At 44.5% G+C, this 14,292-nt stretch overlaps 1 protein-coding gene across 2 annotated transcripts; it reads left to right on the forward strand.

Moving 5' to 3' along the window:
* Nucleotides 1–6,640: 6,640 nt before the first annotated feature.
* On the forward strand, nt 6,641–13,017 carry klf11a (Kruppel-like factor 11a). 2 transcript variants are annotated; one of them, XM_042332679.1, is made up of 4 exons: nt 6,641–6,988; nt 9,987–10,241; nt 10,900–11,881; nt 12,281–13,017. In XM_042332679.1, the coding sequence occupies exons 1-4, from the start codon at nt 6,938–6,940 to the stop codon at nt 12,580–12,582; spliced, it is 1,590 nt and encodes a 529-aa protein (XP_042188613.1). In that variant the 5' UTR covers nt 6,641–6,937; the 3' UTR covers nt 12,583–13,017.
* Nucleotides 13,018–14,292: the final 1,275 nt, after the last annotated feature.

Below are 14,292 nucleotides of genomic sequence, written 5' to 3' on the forward strand. Positions count from 1 at the left end.
TAAAGCTGCATAACTGGTCATTGCTAAGAACCTCTTCTTCATTGAACATTGCCCAGGAATATTGCTCAGGTATGCCCTTACCTCACACATACTGATTGGCTGCCATGTTTGCCCACAAAACATAATCACTCCACTTTACAATATATCTTGTGAAGCATTTTCAGACATGAAAAGCACTATAGCAAATGCAAGGATTATTATTATTATTTCTGTTATTGAAACCTTATCCATACTTTTGTCACTTTGTGGATAAATGTTTTTGATGCTCTCCTCGCTAGTATCCCTTTCTCCACTCTCCAGTAGCTTCAACTGATCTGGAATACTATAGTCTGAGTCTGTCCTACACGAGATTCTGCACACCCATCCTCTCCAAGCTTCATTGGTTCCAGTACCTTAGATGTTCTTTGTCTTCAAATCCCTCCACACAATCTCAGTCTATTTTATCTATGCAATTGTCTCCAGACCTACATTCCAGCATGAATAGTCCACGCTTCTAATTTGTTTGAACTATTGTTCACTACCTAAGCCTTTCACTCCACACAATCTCACTCTGTCTTATCTTGTCGGTAGACCCTTCAACCAACAAGATAAAATAGAGTGGATTGGGCCCCACCTTTTATCTCTCTCATCCAAATCCTTCTTTATCTCCTGCTACTTCTCTATCTACCTTCAAAAAAACCCTAAAAATATATCTCTTGTCAACATTTTTAAATCATCAAGCCTGCATTTGTCAAATGTCCAAATAACTATGTTCTTGGGGCTGGAGAAATGGATTAAACTGGCTCTAAAGTGACATTTCTAGCAATGGAATATTGGAATCAAGTTGATCTCTGTGCTGGTCTCGGTTCCTGAGTCAGGTGGGTCCATAGGACTTGGTGGGCAAATCAGTCACAAGAAACAGGGATTCCGTTTCTTATTATTTTGTTTCTTACTGTTTCTTGGAAACACTCAGCTTTTGTTTTAGGTAAGTCTTCTACATGAAAGCAATCTGCTAATGCTGACATTTAAAATCCCAAAGATGGTAATGGACAGCAAGTAAATCATTATTTGAAAGAGGAAGGTAGATTAACAGGTGTGATCTTCCATTGATCGATCTGTGAAGTTCCATGAAATAAATCAAACATTGATATTTATGAACAAAATAAATGGCCAATCTCAGCCACATTGGGGTTATGAAGGAGATTTAAAAAGTATCTTAAAACTACAGTATCCAAAGACCCAAAGTCCCAGTGATATCTTTGGCACAGGAAATACCTAAGTTCCAAGTTTGCGTGAGGGCCAGAATCTGGATTTGAGCAATGTATGTGGGCCGCATAAGCAATATATTTGTGTTTCCCTTCCAGAAACATAACCCGTAAGAATTACATAGAAAACCTATGTTTAAATTGCATAACTGAATGACTTAATTTCATTATATTTTAGTTCCGATGCAAACTTTAAATAGGCAATGTAAAAATTCATATAAATTTATAACAATAATAATTTTTTATCAATAAAACACAAATATGCAAGAATAATCATTAATCCACAGTAAACAATGAAAGTGAAAGAAACAATTAAGTGGATTAAAATGCACATAATTTGATAGCCCTAACAATGAACAAAAATAATGATAATCTCAAATGGAAATAATATATGCATCAAGTTCATTTTTATGTGTTAAAGTCAAAATACATGTTAATTCAGCATATGGAGGCAAATAGAAAGAATGCTGAACAAAACCAAAACAGATTAATCCATGATTGCAAAACTAACAAAGGGCAAAATATTTACCGAATATATAACAATACAAAATGATAAAAAGAATAAACAAAACAGATTAGGAGTCACATGAAAAAATTCTATAATTTCTCCAAGCAAAGTGTGGAGCCTGGTCCCTCCCCCAGGGATCAGCCTCTCCTCTGATTGACCAGTTCCCCAGTGACCACTACCCGTGTGTCGCTTGGATGTCAGACAATGGAGTTGAAAATGGTTCATGTGATGGATCACATCGTCCCCCGAGACGGAATTTCAGCTCCTTAGGACGTCCTCCCCACGTGAAAGGCTCTATACAAATGTAATTTGTTGTTATTGTTGGATGCGGCCCGTGGGCCACCAGTTGGACCACCTGGCCTAGATTATAGGTTTAAAGTCCTGACCTGGGCTTGGTGTGATGTAAATAGATCTAGTGGGGAGATATCACTGTACTGACATGATAGGCCAAATGGCCTCCTACGCTATAATCTTTCCATGATCTATAAACTGCTTAGTCCCTCTCATTTGTGAGACACACAAAACACATCCACAAAATACACTGTAAAACCTGTACTTTATAGTATTCCTGTGAAGGGCTTCAAGTGTCCACTTGAAATGAAAGGCGCTATACCTAATATAAGGATTATTTTTAAAGGATTATTATTAAATCTGCGTTCAATGCCAAAACCAAGATTTCTGTGTATATAACAGTGTATATATAGTTTAATACAATTCAATAACTAGAAGATTATTAATAGAATTTTCATATATTTATAATAAAGATGATAAGAGTGAAAGGTATTTAGTTTGTCCTGTCACTGCATGAAGTGCCTTCAAATCTGTACTCTTGGGAAATCACGTTGATATTCCATGAATGTGGACCCGTTCCCTCATCCATGCTTTCATCATATTTAGGCTTGACTACACGAACTCCCTGCTCATCAGAATTCCCAACTCTTCCCTCCATAGACTGCAAATTATTCAGAACTCCGCAACTCATGCCTTCTCCCACACCCCCATTCTCGCCTGGCTCCTCATCTCCCAGGGGATTGAGATTAAGATCCTCATCCTGTACTTTCAAATCCCTTCACAGTCTTGCTCCTCCCTACCTCTGTGACCTATGAACACCATACCAGCCTTCCCACTCCCTTCACTTGGTGGCAACAGCCTGCTCCATGTCCCCCACACTGCCCGCCCCACCTTCTGCCTTTCTGTCATTGGAACTCCATTCAGGAAACCCTTTGCCTTGCCCTTTCCCTTGCCTCCTTCAAGGCCCGTCTCAAGACCTTCCTCTTTGACTGTACCAGCGTCTTGGGACATCTTTCCAATGTGACAGTGTAATTTGTTGTTGTTCTTGTCCTGCTGATGAGAAAGGTGCTGTACAGATGTAATTTGTTTGTTGTTGTGCTTCGGATAACCTCCCACCCGAACACCCTTGATCCCACTCCTCTTGATTCCAACCCCCAGCTCGGCTGCAAACTCTAGACTGTCCAGCGCCTTGGGATGTCATCCTGACGTGAAAGACGCTGTATAAATGCTACTGAAACCGAGAGCAAGTATTTATTGAACAACACAATGCAAATGCATTCTTACAATTCAAATTGCCACAAAGAGTAAGCGACTACTATATAAACAAAGCAGTAAACGAACACTACTATATAAATATGTAAACAAAGCAGATCAAGTCTTGTCAATATAAATGACACAGTAGTGTCAAAATGCAAACCTTGTACTTTACTGAAAATAAACATAACTAGACTTCAGTTCTGTACTTGCTGCTTAGACACAGCAGGTATGAATGTGCAAATGGTAAGTGGTTCTCATTTGTCATAGAGCTATAAATATGAAGCAGCCTTGTGACAAAAAAAATGAAATACAATACTTTTAGAGTTGAGAGCACATACATTCCAGGGAGAAGGTTCTGCCTCAGGTGCTGACAGTATCACTATTCATTGAGCCAATACGGAACCTTGGTGTCCTATTTGACCCTCAGCTATCCTTCAAACCCCATATTCATGACATGACCCGTTCCACCTTTCCACACCTCCACAACGTTGTCCACTTCAGCCATTGCCTCTCACCGCAGGCCACCGAGACCCTTAATTATGCTTTCATCACATCCAGGCTTGACCACGCCAACTGCCTGCTCACTGGACTTCCAAACTCTTCCCTCCACAAGCTGTAGATTATTCAGAACTCTGCAGCTTGTGTCTAATTGCCTGTCACACATCATCTTGATTGAGTTCTAACTTCCTCCAGTTAAATGTCGACAAGACAGAGGCTTTCCTGCGTGGTTCCCATCAGCACCTTCTTGACAGCATCAACTTGCAGGGATGCTCACTCCACCTTGTAGAGCCAGTACAGAACCTCAGTGCCTTGTTTGACTCCCGCCAAGACTGTCATCCTTGCATTTATCATGTGCAGACTTGACAAGGCTCTGCTTGCTGGACTAAATAGCTCTTCTCCACACAAACTGCAGATCTACCAGAACTCTGCAGCTTGTGTCCTTTCCCTCACCAAGCTCCGTGAGACTATCACCCCATCCGCACCCAGCTCCATTGGCTCCCCATTTCCCAGCGGATCAAGTTCATGATCCTCGTTCTCACCTTTAAATCCTTCTCCTCGTCTCGCCCACCCTCTCTCTGCAACCTTCTCAAACCCTACTGATCCAACCACCCCCTTTGGTCATCGAGTACTGGCCTGCGTCATGCCAACTGGAGCTCCATCCCACAATCTCTTCGACTTGCTCCCTCCTTCAACTATTTTAAGATCTGTCTTAAGACTTGCCGGCAGGGCAAAATGTTGGGCATTTTTTCTTACTTCACACTCTGTTTACCTAGCAGTGAGGAGGAACCCGATCTTTAGTCAATTGACAGATCGCTTTTCCAGGAATGATAATTCCTTCAAACAAAAATAAAAAAATTGGTCACTTCAATCCATGACTGTTTGTGGGATACTGTGAGCAATTGGCTGCTGTGTTTCGCCCCCAAAATATACATTCAATTCACTTTATAGTATATTCTGTGAAGTGCTTTGAGACGTCTCGAAGACGTGATAAGGTGCTATATCAAATGCAAGCATATTATTTTTACCTCTTTGACCTTGTTTAAGGTCATCTTTCCCTTCCCTACCCTACTCAGCTCCCACCTCCAGCTCAGGTGCCAAGCCATTATTGTTAACTGCCTTGGGTCATTCTCCTGACATAAAGGTCGCTATATAAATGTAAATTTGTGTAGTTTTGTATTGTAAACCTCTCGTGATCTTGCACACCATTTTCCCTGCCACTGCAAGTCAAATATCCTATCTATTAGATTTAATGCATCAAACGTCTGAGCCACGGTTCTCACTTACGTTAGCCATTAGAGTGATGTCCTTATCTCTGTTGAATCATCGATGGGAACTCACCCAAGCACACAAAGCTAATTAAAGCATCTACTGCAGGGACAAGGGAGACAAGGAAAAGTTTATGGAAAGTATTACTAAGCCATTAACAGAACAACAACTGGGAGAGAGAGGGCTTCAAGTCACCTGCTTGCTGGAGAGAAGATGGGGGAGAAGAGAAAAACATAGTATAGTGGTGTGTTTTTGAGAAAATACGACGTTAAAAAACAGAAATACTGTTGATTTGATGGAGAATCATATCCAAGACATTTACTTATCGTTCACTTTGACTCACAGATTAACCTCCTGTTCATTTTCAGGTTTTTTTATACTTTGGATTTTCAACACGAACCTTTTTTTTAAAAAAAAACCTTATTCTCACCTAAAATAAACATCTCTCGAGCCTACCCTCTCGGGTAAACATCTTGGAGCCAACCAATAGTTACGCAAAATATGTCCAGTTTGCCTACAAAATAAGTCACTACACTCAATAGTTAAATCCTGTGAAAGCGCTTTGAGATGTAGTCCTCTCGTGAGAGACACTGTAAAGCGCTCTGGGGCGCTAACCCGGTGAGGGGCGTTATATAAATGCAAGCGGTTGTTGTTACACCAAAAACGTAAGGATTATTCTGGTTTGGCCGCTGCAAACAACCCCTAAACAAAGCAACATGTTTCCGCCCATCCACCTCCCAATTAAAAATTAAGGCAAGCGAAACAAAACTTGCTCACTTCAGCCTTGGAGGAGGGGGAGGAGGAGGAGGAGGTGGAGGGGAAGAAGGAAAGGAGAAAGCGAGAGGGGGAGAAAGAAAAAGAGAAAAAAAAGTTTTTTAAAAATAAATAAAAATAAATAAATAAATAAATTAATATAAAGGAGAGAAAAAAATAAAAACTTTGCAAACGATTTCTCTGGTCTTTTTGAGGAGCAACTGGTGGGTGGGGAGTGGGGAGTGGGGGGTGGGTGGGGGGGTGGGGGTGAGCAGCTTAGCCAGTCTGAGACCTGGCAAAGGAGGGAGGGGAAGGGGAGGGGGAGAAGGGGAGGTGTGAGAGAGAGAGAGAGAGAGAGAGAGAGGAGGGAAGCAATGGAAAGCAATGCAATGCAATGCAATCCACAGCGTAACCTTTCCCCCACTTTGCAGAGGGAGTTCAGTCGGTTCGCTCTGACACCGGTGACTCGGCGTCCCCCACGAGGACGTGATCCAGCGCTGGGGCTGAGGCTGAGCTGCGGGGAGGGGTGTGGGGGGGGGGTGTCCTGGGCCGGGCCGGGTCAGGGGGGGGGGGGGCGGGGGCTCCGGCGGCCGCCGCCGAATCACGAGGCCGCGGGAGCGGGGCCCACGCCGAGCCCCAGCCCCTGATCACGAGCTCACTCGCCCACCATTGGCCTCCGCTCGCCACACCTTTGTCACGCATTGGACCGACACACCAACCCCCCCCCACCACACACACACACACACACACACCCCACACACTACCCCCCCCCCCCCCCCGACACACACCGCCCCCACACCCCCACCCGCCCACCAGCTGTAATGCATTTTGATGCGTGTGTGAGTGAGAGAGAGAGAGTGTGTGAGAGAGAGAGAGAGAGAGTGTGAGAGACTCGCGGTGGCAAATGCGGCCGTTAATTGCCGCTCTGTGTGTTGTTGTTGTTGTTGTGTGATGTCCGTCCTGACCGCCGCCCGAGATCAGCGCCGCCGAGGGTGAGGTCTCTCACCCACTCACAGCACAACACTTTCGTATTGTTTTCGCCTTCATCATCATCATCATCACCACACCCGCCGGGTCCCCCCCACCCTCTCCTCTCCCCCCTCTCTCCCCCCCCAATATGCGCTGCCGTTCCCCCTGTCAGGCTGCGGAGATGGAGGAGAGCCGGAACGTGAGTATCTGCCCAACCGACTTCACATTGCTGACCAGGCGCTGCCCAGACGGGCACTGGGGTGGGAGGGGGTGGGGGGGGTGTCAATGCTGCTGCTGCTGTTGTTGTTGAGGCTGGTGGGGGTGAGGAGGGGGTGATGGGGGGGTTCGTGCCCGGCGTTGCTGAGCTGTTGGTGTGTCCCATGTTGGAGGGGGTGATGGGGTGGGGTAGGGAGGGGGTGATGGGGTGGGTAGGGAGGGGGTGATGGGGTGGGGGGTGATGGGGTGGGGTAGGGAGGGGGTGATGGGGGGGGGAGGGAGGGGGTGATGGGGTGGGAGGGTGGTGGGGAGGGGGGTTCGTGCCCGGCGTTGCTGAGCTGTTGGTGTGTCCCATGTTGGTGGGGGGAGGGGGGGTTCGTGCCCGGCGTTGCTGAGCTGTTGGTGTGTCCCATGTTGGAGGGGTGATGGGGAGGGGGTGATGGGGGGGTTCGTGCCCGGCGTTGCTGAGCTGTTGGTGTGTCCCATGTTGGAGGGGGTGATGGGAGGGGGTGATGGGGGGTTCGTGTCCGGCGTTGCTGAGCTGTTGGTGTGTCCCATGTTGGAGGGGGTGATGGGGAGGGGGTGATGGGGGGTTCGTGTCCGGCGTTGCTGAGCTGTTGGTGTGTCCCATGTTGGAGGGGGTGATGGGGAGGGGGTGATGGGGGGTTCGTGTCCGGCGTTGCTGAGCTGTTGGTGTGTCCCATGTTGGAGGCTTCATTCCCGGGTGTGTGACTGCGCCTCTCACAGGGGTTTGGGGAGAGGTCACGAATGGGAACAAAGAGGGTGAGAGAGAGAGACTCGGGGTCTGTGTGGGCTGCACTGGGGGGTATTCGGTCCAAACGGTGGCAAACTGCCTCCCAAGTGGGAACCGTCTCCCTGTTTGTTTGTTTTTCTATCCCGGTTTAGGAGGGGGGGGTCGGGGGTCTCTATGGAGAAAACCAGAATGAATGAAGCATTTGTTTCTGTTGCTAAAAGTTCGAAATAATGGCACAGAGATCTCATGGCACTGTTTGAAAAGGGAATGGAATGGAGTTTCTCTCTCTCTCTCTTCCCTCCCACCACCACCACCGTGTCCTGACCAACACCCCCAACCCCACCCCTCTCCCCACCCCCCCAAATAAAATTGGTTGGTCAACTCGATCCGTGGCCGTTTGTGGGGTATTGCTCTGTGCAAATTGGCCGCCACGTTCGCCCGCTTTACACAAGTCGATCCACTTCACAGTGTATTCTGTGAAGCGCGTTGAGACGTCTCAATGATGTGATAAGGCCCCCTCCCCCGAGCCTGACCCCAGCTCCGGTCTGAAATGCTGTACTCTGTCCAGCGCCTTGGGACGTCCTCCCGACGTGAAAGGCGCTATACAAATGTAATCTTGTTGTTGTTGTTGTGAGGCACTATACCAAATACAAAACGTTATCATCATCAACAAATAATAGCAGTAGTAATAATTGTGCGTGTGGCGTATCAACAGATTGAATTTTAAAAAAACGAAACGTTTCCCACTGGGTCCATGCAGACCGTGGTGGATCGGAATGATTCCAAGCAACGCCGAATTTCATATTAACCCAAATAAATGGTTGAGTTTTGTTTTGTTGGACAAAGAGCTGGTGGAGGAGGCGACTTCCTGGTAGCAGCTCAGTAGACATGCACGCAGACTTCACATGGCTGCTTAACGTGTGACGTAAACCGGAGTCTATATTTGGAGTAGGGGGCGTTCTGGTTCAGTGAACCAAGTGACCCAGTGCAGAGTTTCGCCCATTGTTTCAGACCCAAAGCACCAGACAATCACACCCACGCTATTAACCCTGTCGTAACAGAAACGTTGCAGATAGTTTCCTGCTAAGATTTTCAAGCATCTGGGGAAATATAACCAGTAGCCTGATGGCCTTTTGAAGATGTTTCTCTTCTCGACCATGCCTACAGTCATCTCCCCTCTGGCTGGATGTTAGGCTCCGCCATCGTTAAGTGCTCAAAAATGCTCCCCCACACGAAGCACCCAATATAATTGCAAGTTTTTATTCTTGATTGAATGATGAAGTATTTTACTGTTATGCAAGGTTATTTACCTATTTTTTTTCTTTCTACTTGCAATTTGTGCTCAAACTTATATTTATAGATGGCGTGTACATTTAACAACCTAACCCTTTTCTTGATTCTCCCCTTTCCAATAATCAGAGTAAAGGCTTTTGTTTAGTCTGACGCATGTGTTAACTCATCACCATGCTTAAAGAGTATCTAAACCAGACTGTAGGTCCCATACATTATCACCTACGTATGGAAATCTCCGTATCTAGAAAGGATTGTGCACTCTTACTGGAGGAACACACCCTGCTTACCTAATTCCAGAGAATATTAGGTTTAGGTAGGCAACGGCCTTGGCGCTGGGGAACTGCTGGAGTCTAATCAGTTAAAATGTATGGCTTACCTTACTCTTGAGAGCAAGGTTTACACTGGGACAACACTTAACCATTAGGGGTTTGGTTTACAGGGTTAACAAGCTCAGCAGGAGCCCTCATGTGCTTGAAAAGAATATAAGTGCATCGCTGATGGCAGGAGATGGTATTGCACTCCTTCTGACGTCAAAGATACATCATCAACATCGGATGCAAGTGCAGGGATATTAATATAGTAATCCTTGTACCTTGTCCCATTGTTGAAATGTTTCAAAAGAGCTTCACAGGATTAATGCCTGCATTTAATCTGTCCTGCCTGCCTTTCACCTCATGACTGTTTGGAATCGTGCTTTTACAAATAACAGCCTCAATTATGTGCAAAAAGCAGTCCTGTCACAGCACCTTGGGACGTCCTTCTGATTTGAAAGGCGCTTTACAAATATAATTAGTTGTCGGTTGCATTTGATATAGTGCCTTATCACGTCGTTGAGACGTCTCAAAGCGCTTCAGAGAATATACTGTAAAGACTGTATATTTCCGAGGGCGAAATTGATATTTGTAATTAAGTTGAAATGTCTTTGGTCCAACAGGTTGAAATCATGGGCATTTACGAGTCAATACTTGAAAGAAAGCGTCATGACAGTGAAAGATCCTCCAGCAGTATATTGGAACAGAACGACATTGAAGCAGTGGAGACACTTGTTTGTATGAGTTCCTGGGGTCAGAGGACACAGAAAGGGGAACCATTAAAAATCCGACCGCTTACACCTGCTTCTGACACCGATTCCATACTTGGTGAATCTGCTTCGATGTTGCCAAAAGACTACAACTCATTTTCTTTGCTTGTAAGTACAGTTGATTCTTAAGAATTCTACTGACTTGTTATCATGTGGTCAAAAGTCCTAACCATTCCCAGTACTTTTAAAAGTAGTTAAAGAAGACAGCTGTAATTGTAACTGGAAGTGCTGATGTAATGCATCTGTGAGCAATTATTTATATTGGGGCTAATAAATCAGTGAGATAAAATGTCCACGCACAGTCAGAGAAATGAAGGGATAAGTTTATCTCAGTTGTGAGTCCATGCCCCACACTGGGACTTGAGCTCGTAGTTATAGCTTGAGGGAGTATGGTTGGAATGCTGCATTGCATTCTTCGGGACGAGTCTTTACAACAAGATACTGTATGCCTTTTCAAATGGATGTGGACGATCCCATGATACTTTCCTGCCTCAAGAGTGTTGGGACCTTGCTTTTACAAATGACTGCCACCATTATACGCAAAAAAGCAGTCCTGTCACTTAACAGTAATTCTCTGGGAAACAATTGAAGACATTTCGAGCCTATAAAGTGCTATAAAATTACAAATTGTTTCCTTTCTTTAAAAATGATTAACTTTATAATAATCCTTGCGTTTGATGATAGTAATCGTTGCCCTTTAATGCAATTTAAGAGTGTACATGATGCTTTAATAATAATAATAATTCTTGTATTTTCTTCTTTACAGTGTATGACCCCACCACACAGTCCCGGTTTTGCTGAACCTACAAGTGTCGTTGCCCCAGTGCCAGCACTTACTCAGACAAACCCATCAATAGTCACCATGAACACTGCTATCTGCTCAACGACTTCAGTCAACACTGCACACGCTAAACCCGCTGTACTGGATATGCCGTTACCCTTGTGTCAGAAGCCCCCTTTGTGCAAACAAACTGTTTCACATCACTGCAGATCTGTGGCAACCAGTGTCATCCGTCACACTGCTGATAACTCCCCTTGCAGCCACATTCCTTCACTGCCACAGACTGAGAGACTGTATTTAAATAGCAAAGAGCTGAGGACGGAGGTGCACAGGAAGGTGTTGGAGCAGTCTAAGTGTACCCAGGGTACTTGTACGTCAAGCATACATTGTTTGCAGCAGCGTTTTCCCGGCCCATTTACCAGGGACCAGCAACCAGCAGTGTCTTCTTCCTCACTGCCATGCGCAGTGTACAAACCTGAAACAGAAAGACGCAACCTCATCAGGCCATTACCAGCACACTTCCCGCCTGTTCCATTTGCAAAATCTCCAGTTATCTGTCAGATGTTTCCAATCAATGGAGGCAGAGGAGGAGGGAGAGGAGGAGGAGGAGGTATCATTTCAGCATTCATCCCAACAAGTAACCACAGTGGCAAACCTACATTTACCCAGACCTCTCCAGTTTCTCAGCCTGTCCTCGTAGGAACATCCGTGCCACAAGGAACTGTGATGCTTGTTCTGCCACCAGCTTCTGTCACACAACCGTCAACAAGTCAACAGAGCGTGATGAATGTGGGCAATACAAAATTACTGCCACTTGCCCCGGCTCCTGTTTTTATCACCTCCGGCCAAAACTGTGCACCACAGCTGGACTTCTCAAGAAGGCGTAATTACATTTGCAGCTTTACTGGGTGCAGGAAGACCTACTTCAAGAGCTCTCACCTCAAAGCACATCTCCGAACGCACACAGGTATAACTTAAGCTGAAGCACAAGGATACATTCTGGTATAATAAGATGTAGATCTTTCTTTGCACCGCTTTTCATTGAGTGCATCACTCGAGACTCCACCGTGTGAAGGACGCTATTAAATGCAAGTTATTGTTGTTGCACTGCCACTGGCCTGTGACTTAATACGTTCATTTTTGGGGGATGCGAAAGTTCTCAGCTTCATTACTTTTTATGCTGTGACAAAATATTTTAAACAAACCAGATCAATTGCTAGCGATGATTATGGATGGGGACTTTGAACAATTTACACCCACACAAAAATCGATTCACTGCTACACTTCTGCAGTTTATCTGTGCGTTTTTATTTAATCGTCGTCGGGGATAGAATGATGAACCGCTAACCTGTTCCTATCTTCGCAGGTGAAAAACCTTTCAGCTGTAACTGGGACGGCTGTGACAAAAAGTTTGCCCGTTCGGATGAGCTGTCCCGACACCGCAGGACTCACACGGGGGAGAAGAAGTTCATGTGTCCCATTTGCGATCGACGATTCATGCGCAGCGACCACCTGACGAAACATGCTCGACGTCACTTGACCTCAAAGAAAGTGCCCAACTGGCAGGCTGAGGTTAACAAACTGAACAAAATTGCCACCTCAGCACCTTCCAGCAGGAATCCTCTCGTCCCGATGAGTGTTTTTATTCCTCCACCAGCCTCTGCCTGAGTACAATACTTATAGAGAAAATTTGCACTGTGTCGTTGGAAAGTTGAAACTGAAGCAGAGTGTCAGCGGGATCTGAAGGAGTGGCTGTTTGACGGATGATTTCTGAAGCTGTTCTAAATGCTGCATGTTTTTACCAGATTTTCTTCAATATGAGTTCATTTTTCTATGCAGTAATGTATTATTGAGTAGTATTATGTAATCATGGCTAACCATGCAAAATCTGGAAAGCACAGAGTGGAATTCGGCTTTCGTTCATAGTGGACGGTAATGATGACGTGTGTGTGTGTTTGCGCGCGTGTGTGTGAAGTGGGTTTCCGTCAGTGTTAAGCCTGGAAACTTATCCACTTTGTAAACATTTAAATGTCTTTAAATACTATTTGCTATGCACATTGATTGTATACATCATTTATTTAATAAAACAATTTTCATGTAAAACTGATTCACAACATACTGTATTGAGTATTTTCTAATGCACAAGTAAGCATTAAATTGCGTTGGCGAGTGAAAATGACATTTGGAAAGTTTAAAAACTTGTTTTAATTTCAACCTTTCGCCCATAAAAATATACAGTCAACTCCCTTTACAGTATATTCTGTGAAGCACTTTGAGACGTCTTGAAGATGTGGTATGGTGCTATATCAAATGCAAGAATTATTATATAACTTGCTGAAATCCATCATTAATAGGCTAAGGATTAAAATGACTAAATTCTGCATAACCAACATGTTTGCACTCTATATTTAATGAAGCCCAGTAGAATGAAATTATCGTTCCAATTTTGATATAATCGAGTATTAGGTAGATTCGTAAAATGTTTACAAACCAGAAAGAGGACATTTGTCCTTTGTAACTGGTGCTCATTCCTCCACTGGAGTGATCTACTCTTAATGTTATTGCTCTGTTTATACGCTTCAAGTATTTAATACTGTGATGAATGAGGCTTCAATGGCTATAAGCCGTCAGCCTGGCCCAGTTGGTATCACTCTTGCCTCCCAAGTCAGAAAGTTGTGAGTTTAAACCCTATTTGGGACAGTCTTGCTGGAGGTGCGCTGCACTGTTGGATGAGACATCCTGGCCAACAACCCCACCTAATAAAATTGGGTCATTCACTTTATGGCTGTTTGTGGGACATTCTTGTGCGCAAATTGGCTAGTGCATTTGCCTACAAAATACAGTTACTACACTCAATAGTAAATCCTGTGAAGTGCTTTGAGACATCTTAATGATGCAATATATCAAATGAAAGGATTATTACAAGTAACTTCTAACCTCCCCTTTTTTCTTGTAATAATTCTCAATTCATGTCCTCCTGTTACTGACTCGATCTGCAGAATTGGTCTTTCTTAATTTCTCTATTGTGTGTGTGTGGGGGGGGTCTACCTCTTATATATCTGGATAATTCTTATTGAATGCTTTATGAATTTCTACATTCAAACTGCTCTTTAGATTCCAAAATAGTGTACATTTCATGTTTCACTTTGGGAGATGGATGACAATGATCTGAACAAAATAGATCTCTTCTTTAAAAAGATAACTTTGAAGAGAATGCTGTCAGGATTTGCTGTTTGAACACAGGGTTCCCAGGTAGCTTTGGCAAGTTTGTTAACAGATGACTAATCTACCTTCCTTGGGAGGGGAAGTAAGTGGAATTGTCATGGTACCGAATTGGCTTCAAGGTAATGGAATGGTAATGGAATGTCGGAATCAAGT

The sequence above is a fragment of the Callorhinchus milii genome, unplaced genomic scaffold (assembly GCF_018977255.1).
Source record: "Callorhinchus milii isolate IMCB2004 unplaced genomic scaffold, IMCB_Cmil_1.0 Scaffold3, whole genome shotgun sequence".
Lineage (NCBI taxonomy): Eukaryota > Metazoa > Chordata > Chondrichthyes > Chimaeriformes > Callorhinchidae > Callorhinchus > Callorhinchus milii.

What these genes read in the sequence shown, in the direction of transcription:
- klf11a (XM_042332679.1), top strand. Translation starts at nt 6,938, where the DNA reads ATGCGCTGCCGTTCCCCCTGTCAGGCTGCGGAGATGGAGGAGAGCCGG. An exon ending in AGATGGAGGAGAGCCGGAAC is followed by an intron (nt 6,989 to 9,986) that starts GTGAGTATCTGC and finishes TTGGTCCAACAG; the next exon opens with GTTGAAATCATGGGCATTTA. An exon ending in ACAACTCATTTTCTTTGCTT is followed by an intron (nt 10,242 to 10,899) that starts GTAAGTACAGTT and finishes TCTTCTTTACAG; the next exon opens with TGTATGACCCCACCACACAG.